The 17,963-nt window shown below is 43.7% G+C and overlaps 1 protein-coding gene across 1 annotated transcript in view; it reads right to left on the bottom strand.

The window, feature by feature from the left end:
* Window positions 1-17,260, bottom strand: part of LOC138622173 (peripheral-type benzodiazepine receptor-associated protein 1-like) — a 62,850-nt gene extending 45,590 nt beyond the window's left edge. The window contains exons 1-2 of the mRNA XM_069700753.1: window positions 17,050-17,260; window positions 15,189-16,209 (exon numbers count right to left, since the gene is read on the bottom strand). Of these exons, the coding sequence (XP_069556854.1) occupies window positions 15,189-16,067 (879 nt within the window). The 5' untranslated portion in view covers window positions 16,068-16,209; window positions 17,050-17,260. The remainder of the gene's footprint in view (window positions 1-15,188; window positions 16,210-17,049) is intronic.
* Between the last annotated feature and the right edge of the window lie 703 nt (window positions 17,261-17,963).

Here is a 17,963-nt window from a genome sequence, read left to right as displayed (position 1 = left end):
ATATGGAAATGTCTGGTTTCACTGAAACAGCAACATCAGCATTTTCAGCTGACAGCTAGAAATCCCCCACTATGAGCCTCCGAGGAGACGACGAGACAAAGACACAGACGGGTACGTCGGCGCGCGCACGCTTTGCTATCGTTAACTCTTTGTTGGAGGAGCAGTAGAGACGCACAAATCAGTGGTCAGCATGCTACAGCATACAACTGTGAGAGTGCAGTCGCAGGGTCTACTGCTGAAGCAATACATCAAAACCCCACAAATTACATCCTAATTATGATTACACTGGTGTCGTTGGTTGCCAATGCGTTTTCTGCCTTCCCCACAGAATCATTGTCGTGGATGGAAAAACCATGACACACAGCAGCAACTGAGTAAACAGGGGCAACACGCACACAGTTGTAAATCAGGTCTGCTGCCTGCATACCTACATACATGCATACATACTCCACCGTGGGATTAATAAAGTCTAAAGTCTGAAGTATTGAAGCATTAAAGGGAATCGTTGCAATGTGGTAATCATTGTTTTTATCCGACCTGTCTTCTTTCAGAGATTTAAGAAGAATTTATATTCACTTTTTAAAATAAAATAACAGAGATTCTGTCGTGATTATTCTTCATTTATGACTCAACTTGCAGATTAATTCCTATAAAACACACATTGTATCACCTGCTGCTGAGGGTCATTCGTTGGCATTAAAGGAGTCAGTCTGCTGAATCTGGAAATGTGCCTTAATTAATCCAGGCCTTGTGACCTCCCACTAATATTGGAAGGGGAGAAGCCTGCACACAGACCCTCAAACACCACATGGTCACAGAAAGGACTCCTGAACACAGTTTTAATGACCAACAGAGAGGAGAAACAGACAAACAATATCCAGCATAGACTGGTGATGGCAGCCTTCCACTGAAGTGGATACTAATGGACTTCACAGTATCAGTGAAGCGGTACAATTTAGACTCAAATCAATGACTCTCCTGATGTCTGTCTCCTATAAGATCAGTGGTTTTCTAATGAGGTTTCATGAACTGTTCTGTAGTTAATTCTCAGAGGACATCAGGCTGATCTCCTATACATACATTCACAACTTGCATGCTCAGAAATGTTTGTCTGTATTCCTTATAAGCTGCAAACACCCTTTCCAAGCCTGCGCTTTGTTCAAATTCAGATTCAGGTAGTAACATGTTCTTAATAACTTATTCGTAGGACAGAAAACAGCGACGACAGCAGCTCATTCCAGATCTGTGACGTTACAAAACTTTGCAACGGTAAGGAAAAAGTGAGAGTGCTCAACGCAGCAGTGAATCCACTCTTTAAAAACCACAATGCTGTTTGTGGCCTGAGGTGTTTTATTAACAGCATCTCCCTCCCAACACTCATATATAAGTCATGAAGAAACCCTCTTAAGTGTCTTCTCAAATCCCCTCCTGTATTTATCATGACTCCTCTCCCCGGGGTACCTGACGGTGACAGATTAGGGGGTCTCTCATACGGTGAGAACAAAGAGCCAACACAAGGCTCCCCTATCCTCCCCCACGTCCTCCCTCAGGCATCCAGCCATCTACCTCTACCATCCAAATGTCCTCTGGGTGAGGTTGTGCAGGAATAAGATGCATTGTCTGGTATTGCTTGTTAGTGTCTTTTCCCTTCCATATGTCGAGGATATAATATGTGCATGCATTTCAGTACAAAACCTTTATATGGTTTGAACTGTGTAGTTTATATTTGCGGATTAGACTGATGCAAGCACATGTCGAGATCTATTGTCATGAAGCAACGGGCTAATTAATCTGCCAGTAGGGATTTCACGCTTGATTCAAGTGAAGAAATAAAACAAGGAAGCATTGATCACCGTGTTTTAACATTGGCAGTTTGGCAGGTGGAAAATCCTTGTCTGTACTCTGTCTTGGAGTTTCTTCCTTACAAAGTCATCACAACACCGACGCAGTAATTAAAATCTATATTAGCACGGCTGTCTCATCATTTCGCAGTCCACAAATAAAAATGTCACAATCCCTCAAGCCTCCAAGGGCTTAATAAGGTGTCAGACATGCAGAGAACATCTGGCCTTTTAAAACGGCAGAAGATAAACAGAAGGAGGGGGTCACCGAATGATTTCATTTAGTGCAGTGTCAGCAATAAATGGATAGAAGGGAGACAGAAAGTAGGGCGGATGATTTGTTTCTCCTCCCCTCCCGCCCCCCCCGACCCTCCACAGGCTTCAAAAGAATATAACCCTTCATCTTGTCAGTGTAAATTGCATATGCATACAAACCCCTCGACCCCCCGCCGTCGCACCAACAGTGACTTAATTTGTGGAAATTTGCAGAAATGGATCTTTTAAAATCATCATAAGGAAAAGAGGCAATATTTAGCTCGTGACATATCCATGCCCACTGTAGTCTTATCTTCCTATACACAACTATGCTTTCCTTATGCACAACATTTCTATATTTAATTATTGAAGAGTGTAATCCTCTAAAAACATAAACTGTATTATTTGGGTTGGTTCCTGTTTTGTTTAGAGAAGCAACATCAAAGAGACACCACGGTGGAATTACATTTGGTCACATCTGTATAATCCACTAAAAGCTTAAACTGCCTTTGTTAACTGGTGCTTTGAGCAACCAGTCAAAGTGAGCAAATGACAAATGTGGGTCCACATTTCAGTTTCATTCTACAGATTGCTGTGACCTCCACAAGCTGCTGTGAACTCGGAAAGAAATGAAAGTGCATCAAATTAATTGAAAAAAAGCCAGACCCACAACGACCTTTGTCGGCACTTTTGAAGTTGCCAAAAAAACAAAAAAAAATCACCCCTCCTACTCCGTCACTGTCATCGCTGCAGTTTCCCCCAGCAGGCATCTCATCACCCAGAGCTCACTGATGAGGATCTGGAAAATTCCCCGGGATGTTTCCAGCCCAGAGACACATTTCTAGTGACATATTTTGATATTTGGGAAATCCCGTTCTGCTATCACAGGTCAGGTGCAGCCATCCCTGAACACTGTCAGTTATTGCCGATTATCTGTTCTCTTTGTTGGCGATGTTATGAAATATTGATTGTACCCTCCTTGACACGGAGTGTTAACACAACATTGCTCGTTCAGTAAACCAGGGAGCATCAGTTTCGCAGGTGAGTTTCCAGATAACAGAACCATTTAAAAATTGCAAAATAAAACTGTCTCGGAAAAGACAGCAAGTCTCCGACAACCACGTTGGGATGTTTAAACAGCATTTTAGTGCTCTTCAACAAACCTTTACAAGTCCCAGTCTAAAAATGCACATCTGATAGAGGCACCCCGGTAATGAAAGGCTGAGCTGACCTTTCTTGACAAACAGCGAGTCAACAAAATGAGTCTCCCTTTCATGCTCCAGGCAAAAAGCATTTCCCATTGTGAGAGGGAACAGAGGTGATCATGGGTTCAATCTCGCCAGCAGTTTGGGGAATAGACCAAGTGACGCAGAAATGTCACAGACAGGAAAGAGCTCTTGGAATATGCCAAGTACATAGGAGTCTGGATATAGACCAGTAAATCTAGGGGGACGGACAGCCAGATGCCCTCTGAGGGATATAAGCTAAAGACACGAACTCTATTAAAAACAAGCTCTGTTTTCTCACAATCAATTAGGTGTTATCATTTATGTTGACGTGAAATGCGAATTAAAGGTAAAGGAACCAATGTGACGGATAAAGATGTAAAGATGCAGCTGTATTTTCTTTCCCAAGTGGGTATGGGTGCTTCATACTTTAACTTCGATCGCTCCTTCATGATACTTTTTTCTATACCAATTTCATTAAACCCACATTCAGAAAAAGAAAATTAGAAACCACATTAGGGTACAAATTGTAGGTTTTCATGCAGTTTAGCGGGAGAGAGTGTAACCCAGGTTGTTCTCTGTAGCTCCAATTAACAGATGCCCCTCAAACGCCTCACATGCAAGCTATCACTTGATGCTACAATTTACTGATGTTCCTTAAACTCGAGTTCGCTGGCCGCACACGGAGAAGCCTCCAGTTACTGAAGCACATGCAACGCAAACAGGTATGTGGCCAATAATGAATTGGAAGAGACTGAAATAAGGTATTTTAATGTAAAACGTACCTAAACTGAAACAGAGTTAATCAACATGAATGGGCCGCCCAGGTGGAGCCTATGGAGCTCATTGACGCTGATCAAATCTTTAACAAAATTTATGTTTCAAAACTAAACTGTATTTGTGTGGATGTAGCCTACGTATTAAGAGTTGGTCCCAAACTACAAGGCATTTTTTTTTTTTTTAAGATTTAGGGGATAATATTGAAGCAATTCAGTCTGTACCATAAATGTATCATATTTTGGTACCCAAGCCTCATGGATAAGTAAGTGATGTTCTTAGTTGATGGAGGATGAACACTAAAGGGGAGCTGTAGTGCCAAAGAGCGTTTCCAATATTCTATAAATGATGTTTTCATTTTCAGCAGCTTTCTACACATTTCAGCTTTTGACAGGTCGAATCAGTGCAACAGTCAGCAGAGTAACTGTCTCAGGAATTGATCAACAGTATATTTCATACATCCCACATGCAGTTTATAAAGTGACCCCCAGTCCAGAGGCTCCACACTACAGCGGACACAACGCTTGATCTGTTTCACCGGGAGCCTCTTGCTCCTCGTCACAGCCAGACAGCAGCCAGACAGACAGAGATGTTTGGGCTGGGATCTGGAGAGAGACCAGTCCTCTGGAGATTACACTCGCTCTCCCTCATCAATTATTCACAAGCCAAAACGTAGCAGGCCAATAAAACACACTCGCATAGTTGGACCGGCTGACAGAAACCAGTGACAAAAACACATTTAAGAAAGATATTGATCTTTTCTGGATTGTTTGATGAAATTGTCCACAAAATCAAATCCTGTGACTGTAACCTGCAAAGATTACTCAATTAATCAGCTGGTTGATGAGCAGAAGATTAATCGACTTCAGTTTCTTTTTCTCTCTTCCACACAAGTATTTTTCTCTGTTTTCTTTTCATCACCGTCTCTCACTCGCTCCCACTGGGTTTATTTTCCTTACTGACAGTTTTTACTCCACTGCATCACGTGGTGTGATGCCACCTTGTCATTTGTTAAGGAGTAGGAGCGCTTGTTTTCATACTGTTGAGGTTGCTGATGAAAAGGCAGCAAAATTGTTATCATTAAGAATTTAGGTTGCGTAGAGGCATAAATCGAGATTACATTTTGAACATGACTAATCATGCAGCCCTGCATATTTCTGAAGATAAAAAAAAAAAATCATTATTTGCAGTCCAATATCACAAAAATGCCTCAAAGGGTTTTACTATCTGCACAGCATACAACACTCCTTGTCTTTGTACCATCAATATGGATAAGGAGAAACTCACCCCACAAAAAATGTTTACAAGAAGAAAATGGAAGGAACTTGAGGCAAGAGAGGAGAAATCCTTCACCCAACACACAAATGTTCGTCCATCATAAATGACGTACTGATCTGTGTTAAAAACACCTCATCCTGACGGAAGATTACAAAAGATACGATGTTTATTTTACAAATGAATCCAGTTCATCTGTCCTCATAACTAGCAGTACAGCCCTGCTATACACAAATGGAGCGATGCTCCTGAGCTAGTTCAGGCAGTCAGCTGCTCCGGTCTGCATCATGTGACATGCCTCATCATCATTTACCATAAAAACCCTTCTGATACGTTGGTCTATTCAAGCCTCTCCTTTACCTTTCACCGACACCGCTGCCCTGCGTCCAGTACTGCTGCCTGTTGATTTCAGCCCCTCCACCACACCACACCGGGGGGGTTAACACATTTGCTTATCACGCCCCGTTATCTTTGTGTAATCACATCTAACTATGTTCTGCTGCTGAGTTGTCTGACTGAAGTTGCTAATGTTTAGCATTGTTAAAATGTAAAGGTTTATTGATCTGAAAAGATATAAACATATCCACGACGATCATGTGACTGAAGACCAAAAAAGCGAATTGTTTTAACCACAGACTGTGTTGTCTAGCAAGGTGGAGGGTGAGCTCAACATCGTGTGCTTCATCAAGAGCAAAGCAGATAACTCATAATTCAAATATTCCACCCAGATAGCATGAATCCACCCTCTCATTCCTTTTGGGAAATTACAGGCAAAGTTTTGGTCAAATCAGGTCCTTTAGACGCATCGCTCCACTTTCAGTTCTCCCGTGGATACAAACTGGGTCGGCGGTGACCGGCAGGGCTGACATCAGTGCATCCATCACCCAACCCTCTGCATTCAACAGCATCTATAGCCCTTTAAAGGCTGTAACACATAAAGAGAGGTGGCCGAGCAGGAACTCATCACCAGTGAATCAGTGTTCTGATGTATCTGTAGCTTTAAACAGTATTTTGTTTTCTTTAAATGCAGCTTCTTAAAGATTCAAACTGAACATGTCTTTGATTTGTGGGAGGAAACTCACCCAAACAAGGACAGAACCAACATTCAAACTTTACATGGACAAAATATTCTAATAATAATAATAATAATAACCTCATTTTAATTGGTGAGAATAACTATGAAAACGATGGAACAACTTGAAAACCTGGCCTTTATTACTGCGTTTTACCCTGAAAAATCAGTATGTCCTCGGAACTGAGCCGCTGCGAGTTGTATGAATCAGTTCTCCAGAACTTTATGTGCATCAGATTTATCCACCATGGACACGACATGTTGACGAGGCCCCAAAGGTTAAAGTTACTGGCTTTGGGACCACAGCAGGTGACACATAAGGTGCTACTAACTGAGGTCAAGGTATTTCCTGTGTTAACACAAGCACTCCATATATAAACAAAGAGTAGTTGCAACAGGTAACATGTCACAACTGAAACAGTATTGCAAACCTTTTCACATCGTCTACATTCAGACAAGTTATTCCTAAGGACTCCAGAATAACTGTTTTCTTTGGCAGTTCGTGCAGCAGCAGCCAATTAAACTGTTTGTGGCAAAAGTATTTTATAGTCACTACAAACAGAGTAAATAAATCATTACAGTACCACTGTTGGATTGTCCACTGAGCAGAGGACGACTGTCCAACGGTCTCAGACTGTGCCACCCTGACCTCGGCTTCATAAATTAAATCAGCTATGTTTGTATATCATCTATTTGAAACTCCATTTGGAACCCACACTGTGTAAACCCAACAATCAGAGAGCAGCCATATGGTATCAAGACAGGTGTTACAGAGAGTGGATCACAGAGGACCACACAGTTAACAAAGCTGTCGGCCTTCAGTGGAATCACAATTCTCTCTTCAATGAAGTGGAAAGTCTGACACCGACGACTGCTTCAGAAATGGAAGCTCAAAGATTGAGGTATTCTCTATAACGGTCCTAAATAACAGATGACTACTTAAAATGTAACATGATTCTGTAGGTTTTCGGCAATCCAATGCAAAAAGGTTCTACTGTGCAGTTTGTTTTCCTCCTACGAACAAACCAACACTTGGCAGGATGGAAGAAATGAGAGTTCACCAGTAACAGATGGTGTGCTTCCACTTAAACTACAACTGAAACAACCACAAAGTCTGGCTTCGTTATGTGAACTTGTTCCAAACTAATAAGCTCTGGTGAAACAAACATCCACCACACGACAAAAACTCACTAGTCGCCATGTCTTTACCCCACAACCAACCTGATTTTAACAAATAATGACTAAAAGGTTCAATAGCTGTGAAAGAAAAAAAACACAGATAAAATAAACGTATTCCAATCAAATGTCTTTTTGTCCATCAACAAAACTACAATATCTCTTTGCAGCATAGAATGAAACGGTCCAAAAGGTCAAACGTAACTGGTCTAACTTCCTGCTCCTCAAGCCAACATGGATAATGGAGATCTGGTAAACCACATAACCTCCACAATAAAACCAGCTTTCTTTCTATTGACTTCATTTAGAACCGAGCCAACGCACGTGAGGCTTTCCTGAACATCACATCATTGTTCTGTTCTGTTTCTCAAAGCCTGCCGTGCAAAACCTTCCATCGACGTCTGGCTTATCAAAACGCGTCCCGCCGTACGAACACACGGCTCAGACACCGTCATCAATTATGGGCGGAACTGTTGATAAGACAACAAAAGGACAACTGTGGTACCCTGACTGCAAATAATAGAGCAATTATAAAAGAGTAATCTAAGAGAGACCGCCTCCTGCTGAGAAACACCACAGCCGACCCCCACTATGAAATGGCCAAATAGTCATTTCTAATGCATCCTTTAATGCTCCCTCTCAGCGTGTGCAGCCACAGATCTTCTCCCAGGTGGTGTGTTGACACTTCATTAGGGTTTTTTTTTTTTTTTTGCTAAACTGTGATCGAGGTGACGGGGTAATGAAGTGGAGGGGGTGGGGAACCCAGCAGGAAATATTGCACACAGATTACCACCTTGCTCAGATGATGAAATCCTGTCACAACTAAAGATACATTCAAAGCATCAAACAAAGGCGAAGAGGTTTACCAACGAAAGAACTGGTGGTGAAAAAATCCTGTAAAGATATGATCCACAAATAGTGATCACCAAAGGCTGAAATTCCTTCACAGAACAAATACTGAATGATTCAATAAGATAATTAGCTGCTACCAAAATACGACGAGTGACAGTGCAGACGCATGACTAAGAAAAGGCAAATGGCTCAGTGGCAGCTCTGCATGGCCCAGGTTGGTTCAGCTGTCCTCACGTGTTGCTCTCCACAGTCCAGGAGGGAGACACTGTTTTGACACCGGTTTCGCCTGCAGCACCAAGAAACTGTCTCCAACCTTACAACAGTATCTATAATCCAGATGTCTCTGAATATAAAAGGCTACTTCATAACTCTCTGGTAAATTTAAAAGATGTATTCTGTCTGTTGGTTTCAGTTTCTTAGTGACATCTCTCACTGTAGTTCCTGTACATGAGCATCCAGTAGGTACCTGAAAATCTCGTGGGGTCACTATTGATTTTTTAGCTGGCGACACCATTAAGTGGATCATCTGTTCCTTAACAAGGTGTGACGATAGTTACGAGGTCACTAAAGGTCAGCACACTTTCTGCCGACGCCATTTCTACTTCAGCAGCTTTCCAGATCACTTGTCAAGAAAATAACTTTCAGATGGAAGTCATTTTTTCTGGCTTTTGCACTGTGACTAAAGGGATTAACCAGTCAGGTTGTGTAAAAACGGATCGGACATCACATCGCACAGGTTCAGCTCCGTAAGTTCAAATGGATTCACATTGATCACACAGTGGATCAGCGAAGGGAGACCATGGTGCACGAGGTCATAATGCCGGCGAGGTGAAATACTGTCAGAACATATTTCACACCTGATGCTTCCTGAACTCTCCTTCTCTTTCTCTACCTTGTAAAATGGGATGTTTTTAAAATCTCCTCCTCTTTTGTCAAGAGATGAGAAGCAGAACAAGATCATCACTGCTGGCATGAAGAGTTCAGATGCGAAATACTCGCAGGCGAGGATTTCGTATGTCCATGTTGTTTATTAGTCACACCTCTGGTGTGTCAAGGCCTTTATCCATAAAAAATGATTTAATCTAATACACATTTAAATGCCCAATCCTGTCACTTTCAGTTCCTCTGCTCTACAAACTTCAGAGTATAAAGATCCAGTCAACATATTAAAGTCTGTGATGTGAGGTCACAGAACCACAACAACAGTTTGAGGAATGGGTAGAAAATGTCATCAGGAACAGAACTAGGAGACGTATCAAGTCTTCCACACTTACCTTTCGTATCCCTTCAACTTCTAAACCACTGAGGTTTGCATAAAGTGAGTGGTGCCTCTTTCCTAACAAGGAAGTGGAAGTGATGTTGGCAGAGGTCGAGACAGCCTTGTCCCCCGACCCCGTCAGCTCCTGCTGTTGTTGCCCGAGAGCTTCGGCCTCCTCGCGGCTCTCCATCTCTGCGTGTGCAGGCTCGGGCTGCTCAGGACGAGTGCACAGGTCGTACATCACTCTCCGTCAATGTCAAACGGAGCCGGTGGGATCGATATGAACAAACGAGGTGTCCAGTCGAGACCGAGCCATCGCGGGCTTTTCATTTGCTGGAGGAGAATCCCACTGATCAGCTGTTGCAGGTTGACTTTTAAAATGCTAAAGATGTCCTTCCTTTCTCCAATGGATGAGAAGCCGGAGTGCTTTTTTCCACAGCTAAGGTGAGGTGTCTGAAACCAAGCGAAGGACTGTTATTGCCATGTTCGTCAGGAACCAAATAACGAGCCGTATAAATGTGTAAATCTGTGTAAAGTGGCACTTTGAGCTGACAAAAACAGCACTAGCTCAGGGAGTTGATTAAAAGCAGTTCCAGGTGAAGCAGGAGTTGTAAAGTGCCTCCTCTCTCTCGGCGCAGTGACGTTTTCCAAAATGAGGACACTCTGCTCCAAAGGGATATCACATATTTCCGGCCTCGGCTCATGAAGGCAATTCAATGAATGTCATGGCACGGTACTGTTGTTGAGCATTAGTAGTTATCACAGTGGGGCACTGAGATTCAGAGTCCTGCTCACTGCACTAACATAGATTGTTTCTTCTTGCCTTGCCGTTGTGTCGCCTGAGGAGGGTTTGTCATGAATAGAAAAAGGAAGACAGTCCACTTCTTACCCGACGAAGCACCGAAACAGACCACGGAGGCCCAAACGAAACAGCAAACGAGAAGAGACGAGCGATGGAGAAAAACACCCGAGAACGGTTTAACTAACAGGTCTCCACTCCAGTCCCCGTTCTCTCAGTAGGGCTGAGATGTGCGTGGCATGTCGACTCCTCCGCTGAGGCGCTCTCGTCATTGACGCCGCCGTGTCAAAAAGCATTTCATCCAGATGCGATAGGACTCGACGGGGCCGCTTAATCCCATTTCGGTTGCAGCGTAATAAAGGTGAAGAAAGAGGACGAAGGGAAAAATGTGTGTGTAAGACGGCGAGTGTCGCTGAGAGGAGGGGGCAGGGAGGACTGATTCCCTGGTCCTATCACAAAAAGGCAGGCTTTGAGTCGGGGCCCAATCATCACAGCGACTAGAGCTCGTTTCCATGGAGATGACGCTGGAATGATGTTGGCTGCCTATTGATTGTTCAAGAGGCAGTAGACACTGCAACAGAGGGAGGCTGCGGGAGGCAGGCAGAGGAGCAAGTGGGTCCAGTCAGGACTGATTCTAGTGTTTTACTGCAGTTGGGCACTAGAGGAACAAATATAATGTCTGACATTCTGCCTGCTTTAAGAGGCCCTATCATATATTAATTCATTCCTATGCTGTAAATATCTCTCTTTATGTTTTATATGTCCATTTATGTCTGTCTGTCTGTTTTGTTTTGTTTTGTTTTTGGACGCTGAGAGTGAAGCTATAACCGGAGTCAAATTCCTTGCATGTGTCAACATACATGGCCAATAAAGTGATTCTGATTCTATCAGGTACCCCCCACCTGAATAAAAGCAAATGAGCAAGCCAGCCTAATAAATCCCCTTAAACAAGCAGCAACTTGAACACAGGCCGGGACGGGAGAATATATTGTTCAAAATATGACGGTATTCTGTAGGTTGAATAGGCAGCTACCTCGGATGCAACTAACAACTTATACCATCGCTACAGACCAGCGCGGTATCCAACTCTGAGTTAAGGTCAGTCAAATCGGATCTGGCTGTTCACTGCAAAGATTAGACTATTTATATTCATTAATTTCTGTTTTCTTTTTGTTTTGTTGTGTCCGGTCCCCTTTCAACAGCACACTGGAATTTTCCAGAAATATTTCTGGAAAATGCAGATATCTATCTGCGGTAAACATCTCTAATCTCTTGACTCATCATGCCGCAGTCAAGATGTATTTTATTGCTGACGCTTTACAGTTTGGCAGTCGGCCTGCTGTTGCCTTAATGGTCAATATTAGAAAAGCCCCAAAAACATACAGGTAAAAATGTTTTTACTGGTATAATAAAATGTGTCACATTTAGAAAGGCTCGTGCAGGAAAGTTATTTTTTTTCTTTTCCTCTTTATCTTACAGGTTTAATTTCCTGGTGTGTATGCACTCAGAAAAAGGGAGGACAGGGTCGATTTTGACACATGGAAAGAAAAAGAAAGTTTAGAGCAGACCGTTTAAGTTCGTGCAGACTCGCTGAGTCTCGCACACACCAGCTCTTTATTTTGCTCCAACACCGCATTAGCAAACTTCACTCTCTTCCATTATTAAACTCAGTTTACAAGACCAGGGCTTTTGTAGCCTGAAGACTGAAACCAGTCCTGACGTGAACTCCACTGAACACTGTTTCTATTCTGCTTCAGCTCCTCTGATAGTTTAAATTTACTCCCTGACTGGTACCAGCGCTGCTCACAGCCGAGCAACCAACACTGAACAAAAGCTGGGTGATTTCTGCTGCGCACATGACCACGACTATCAGCAAGTATATTTGTCCCATTAGCATACAGTATATGTACAAAACATTCACTTAGCATAAAACAAAGAAAAGACTCGAGTCAGCATTTCCCAAAGCTTGTCTGTAAAGAGAGGAGCTGTAGCTCGGCCCATCATGGCTCAGTGATATTGACATCCTGTCACACAAACATATTCAGACAGAGCCTCCCTGTCTGCCTGCCATCACACCGAAGAGGAGGCGGCTGGTGGAAGTCACATGAAATTTTAACGGAGGGAAAGGAAATGAGCTCCTCTAAAACATGATTTGGAATCTTGCACAAAAAAACAAAAACAAATGTTGAAGAGCAGTCAGCTGACTGAATGCCAAAATACAAAAGTAAGACTTTAATTACTCATTTTTGTTTATTATTGTGAAGCCTTAAATCAGCTTTCTGTGCGAGTTTATTTTAGTGATTGCATTTGCACATTAGTTCAGGTACAGTATTATATTCCACCTCAACAATCCAACATTATTATAGCACACACACTGAGGTTATTTAGAAATACAAAAAGGTTCCAGTGGAATAAATTATCGGCATAAGCAAATACAAAACATCACAGTCGATGCCTTTCTACATACAAACAAACAGGAACTCCATTTCTGTTTTAAAACGCATTAACATTTGATCACCTTTAAAAAAATTGAGTTCTCCCCAAACGCCACATAACAGCGGTGATGTCTGAGCGGTGCAGCACACCAAATACAAAACAACTGTGAGGTTACAGGCGCCAGGCCACGGCTGATTAGACACAGTTCAAGCTTTGATTAATTATTCAATTTCCTCTCCATGAAAACTCGATTCAAAATTTAGGAGACAGATGCACACTGACCCACTTCTGCCAATCCAACAGGATACATAAACACATCCGCCCACCTCCATCCTCTCTGCACACACGCTGCAAAATCCACCACTGGCAGACACACATGTATTTTACAACATGCCACACCGGTCATATTACAGCTGCAAACAACTGTCTGGGCAAATTATGTATGTTGTTGATTTTTGTAAGGAAATGAAGACATTAAAAAAAAATTATGTAATGAACTCAAATGTGGAAATGTTTGGGCATCCCTGTACTTGTAAGTCTCAGAACTTCATTAACTTGCTAATTGACTGGTGTATGTACTTGATGGCAGGTCAATAAATGTCATTAAGAGTCGGACTTAATGACAGAGCTGATAAGCTCTTCAGACCGTGTGGTAACACTCAACAACAATGGGCTCCACTAAGCAACTGTTGGAAATCTAAAATGAAGCTGACTGAGGCCTAACAAAGCAGGAACAGGCTATAAAACAATATCAAAGCGATTCCAACTTGCAGTTTCCACTATAATATAATTAGGGAATGGCTGTCAAAAGTAACGGGGGCACGCCAGACAAGAAGAGTTAGAAAGCTTTCAGATGAAACTTCACATCTGTCGTTCAATCAGGCAAAGCTGACACACACATGACTGCAAAGGACTGCAGGCAGGTTGAGCTCACAGAGGAGTGATTGTGCACAAACAGGATTTGCATGGAAGAGACATCAGAGGGAAAATGTGTCGGCCACCTCAACACAAAAGTCAGCGTCTGAAGTCTGCAAAGCAACATCTGGGTCCCTGTGTTAAATCGTAACCAACTGGCAAAAAGAGTGTGAGGCTAAAAGGTCCCAGCAGCCTGTCTACAAAAGCCTTTGCGAGCGTTGACCTGTGCCAAAGCATCCCTTACTGAGCACTGCCTTTGGTGCCCAAACTGTTTAACACCTCCTGCATCATTCTGGCAGCTGCAAACGGAGCAACATTAGCTAGTTTGGTTCTCTGTTTGGTCGTATTAGAATTACGTCTGTGTCCACCGCAAACAGACACAGATTGTAGTGCAAAAAAAAAAAAAGAGAAAAAGAAGAAGAAACTCTTCGTGGTAGAATAAACTCTTTTTGGTAGAATAAACTCTTTGTGGTAGAATAAACTCTTTTTGGTAGAATAAACTCTTCGTGGTAGAATAAACTCTTCGTGGTAGAATTACCAGTTGGTGTTCACCATCTTACAGCTGCTGCCGTTTTACTAGACTGCACAGGGGTTAGTACCACGCTCTCACTGAGCTGAAATAGAAAAGGACATCGTCTCACTTGACTGAGGCACCTTGAAATGAAAAACCTAATATGAAGACAGAAAGTTGCCCTAAAAGGATCTTAATGTTGGCTCGGTGGTCTTAAGATTTCCTGGTAAAGGTTTCTTATTAGAAGATAATGTTGCTAATCAGCAGTTTAACTTCTGTGATGTTACCTTCCTGTTTGATGACTATGGTAAGGAGGTTATGGCTAAATAACTATAAGCAAAGGTCAACACCTATATTTTGTGTTTCTTTAGAGTTAGTAGAACATGAATGTACTGCAGGTAATGCTTTCCAACCTGTAATTTACACATCAAGGACAAACCAAACTACACTTCAATACAAATGATATTTCTTTGGTTGTTTTTGACCCCTTGTAGTGCTAATGAGTTGTTTTGTTTCCTTCATGCACAACTATGAGGATGCGCCTGCACACATGTTCAGGATGGCCCACAGTGCTGCCAATTGTTTAATACTCCACAAGTGGCAGCAACAGGCCAAGAAATAAAGACAAAGATGAAGTCTGCACGCTGGTAAGCATGGATGGAAACAATGCAGGACACCAAAGAGTGAGAGCTTCTACACGGTTATACAGCAAACCTTCTACCAACTGCATATTCACACATTCTCTGAATTAACAACCAGCAAAAACAGTAAGTGTGGTGATATGAAGCTGCTCACCTCCATGTTTCTGTCCATGCATTTGGAGGGCGACGGCTCATCAGACCCGGAGGACTCGGCGTGTGAGGAGGGCGGGTCGTCCCAGCCGGCATGGGGAGTGTTGTGAGGGTGACAAATTTTCAGAAAGCTGCTCTGACAGGTGCCGACGGCTGCAGCAGGGGTGCCGGGGTTAGATGCACACGACTCCCCGTCTGACGGCTGCTTCCACCGATCTCGTTTGGTTTTCCTCTCAGCTGAGTGGGATCTCTGCAGCCAGGCCCTGGAGCAGGTTAGCGGAGACGTTGTCTGACAGGAGTTACCGCTGTCTGCCCGAGTTGACTTCCTCGAGAGGCTTCTGAAAGCGTGGCTGGGGGGTCCCGCTTTCTGCTGCCCCTGCAACAGTCCTCCATGAGCCTCCAGCAGGTGGCAGAGGAAGAGGGCCTTTTCTAGCTCAAATTCCTGCCTGTGCTGCAATTTATAGTCTGCCTGTTCACCATTTATCTTCTCATACAGCGTCAGCAGCAACCGCTTCAGCTTTCTGGACGTCTGACTGCTGCAAACACAAAAAGCCTTTTCCCCTGTGGACTCAGCCTTATTGTGTTTTCTGCTGGCTGTGAGGTTCACCTCCTTACCCGGGGCATGCCCGTGTCTGTGAGGGCTCCTGTCCTTTTGACACCCTCGCCTGGCCGTCAGCTCCTTCACGGCCCTCCGCTGTTCCGTCTCGGCCTCCTCTCGCAGCCGCCTGAGCTCCACACCGAGCTGTCCGCGGGCCCGCTGTGTTCGCTCCTTCTCCGCTTCCAAATCAGCGCGCAGCCTCACTAGCTCTCGTCCATAGTCCGTCTGGTCCCGGCATGGTTTCTTGGACAACAGTGCCAGAGGGTTATCCCTGTCTTTCCTCATGGATGCCTCATTCACAGCACAACATGCAAGGAAGGGCGAGTGGTGTTCAGTCGTAAAGAAGGGCCATGCGTCAGAACTGAGAGGAGGTGCAGGTGGGAGATGGGTGGTTATCAGACATGCAGCATGCAATTACATCAGGTCACTGGAGAGATGAGACAGTGGAGGGTGTGAGACAGGTGGACAAATGGTCAAACACTAGAGGTTCATGGAGTAATAAGAAAGGAAATGTGTGTAGCATCGAGAAAGCACACGTGATGGTTTAAGATGGATTCGCTCCTGTTTGAGGGAAGACTCAGAAAAAAACTTTAGGAAAGTAAGATGTGAACACACCAATGACATGTTGTGAGAAGTTTGTAATCAATAGAGAGAAAACCTGTAGATTTCTGCAAGGAGGTGCAAAACTATGAGATGATCCCTTCCTGAGCTGTGCTTGGTCCAAGTAAACATTGCAACTGCGTTTAAACCCGATAGGTTTCCATTTGTCTTATTTACGCTTAGTTTCATCACCACGTGTTTATATCATGCACACGTCAACAAGCAATTCTCAACGTAGTCAGTACAAGATTAGTGGCGCGAGTGTTTCGGAGCAGGAGGCGACCACTCAGCTGCGGATGCAACAAGTCAATTGGTGAGCTTCCTGCAAACTGCGCTGCACCGTTAGCGACCATCACTGGGACCAGTGTCACCCATCAGCGGCCCGACCCAGCGGTGCCCATCTGCTCCCCGGGGTTTGGCTCACGTTACCCAGCGGAGGGGGGGGCTTCGTCGATTCGAGCTAATTAACTAGCCTGACTTAGCTTCAGCAAAACCTTGTCATGTGGACGAACGGGTGACGCTGAAACGTGTTGCACGATTTAATAACGTGAGTGACACTGTGCAGGATATTGTCGGCGGAACAAGCCTCCACTGCAAGCCGCTACGTCCTGTTAGCCACTGTTAGCTTCCCGTTAAGTTTCTTAGCCACAACTTGCATCAAACTCACCTCTCAGCTGACGCAACTGTTGAATTAAACTCCCCATCAATGGACACGTGTTCTTTTAACCGCGCTCCGTTCGCCGGCAGTGATATTCGCTTTGCAGCAGCACTGACGCGGGCAGCGTTAGTTGTTTAACGTCCACGGAGCCATTGAAGAAGGGGTTTGTTTATCTGACAGCCACCAGTGTCCCACTCGGTCCCTGTCCGGCGTCATCCCGCTGGCCCGGCCGGGACCCGTGCTGCCTTCACGTGCGCTTCGGCTTTCTTCCGTCATACCTTCATATCATATTGCTTGACAGTCATTTAAATGACTCTCATTACAAATGCAAAAATCACCCGTTGTATTCCAAGGAGAATGTAGAAAGGTAGGTTTGTGTTGATCCCGTCACGTTTTTTTGTACTTGTATATGCATTTGCAGTTTCACCGGCAGTCCCCGAAGGCAACATCACCATTGAGTCCACGATGGTTCAACCGAGTGGTGGGAGATGGATGACCACTAGTGGCTCCATGCTGCTAATGCTTAAGGGTTGTAAATGTGCCTTGATATTTTTATGATCATTATTCCAGAGATCATTGCGTTGGATCAGAAGACATTTATTATAATGACTCTCCGAATGCAAAGTTTTCTCCTAATGCTCCTTTAAGAAATCAACAACAAACTAATGGACGAGTCAGTGGAGGGCTCTACACAACCTGCCTTATTTTCTTTTTTTTGGCCGTAAATAACAAGTGTTTTATTAGACCACGTGTCCCCGTATGAAACCTTTATTATTCTGTGCTTTGCAGGGAACAGTTGGATTTTATGACATCTTCTGGAAGAAAAGCAGCTGCTACTGTATGTTCTCTTGAAAAAAAAAAAAAAAGACTTCCCATTGTTCTAAAACAACTAGGAAGAATTATCTGATTTTATTTTATATAAC

Source organism: Brachyistius frenatus, unplaced genomic scaffold, assembly GCF_029030835.1.
Source record: "Brachyistius frenatus isolate BFR_SWC_R1_liver_20210118 unplaced genomic scaffold, ASM2903083v1 Contig_34, whole genome shotgun sequence".
Classification (NCBI taxonomy): domain Eukaryota; kingdom Metazoa; phylum Chordata; class Actinopteri; family Embiotocidae; genus Brachyistius; species Brachyistius frenatus.
Note: the sequence above shows the minus strand (reverse complement) of the source record. Positions and strands in the feature narration are given on the sequence as shown.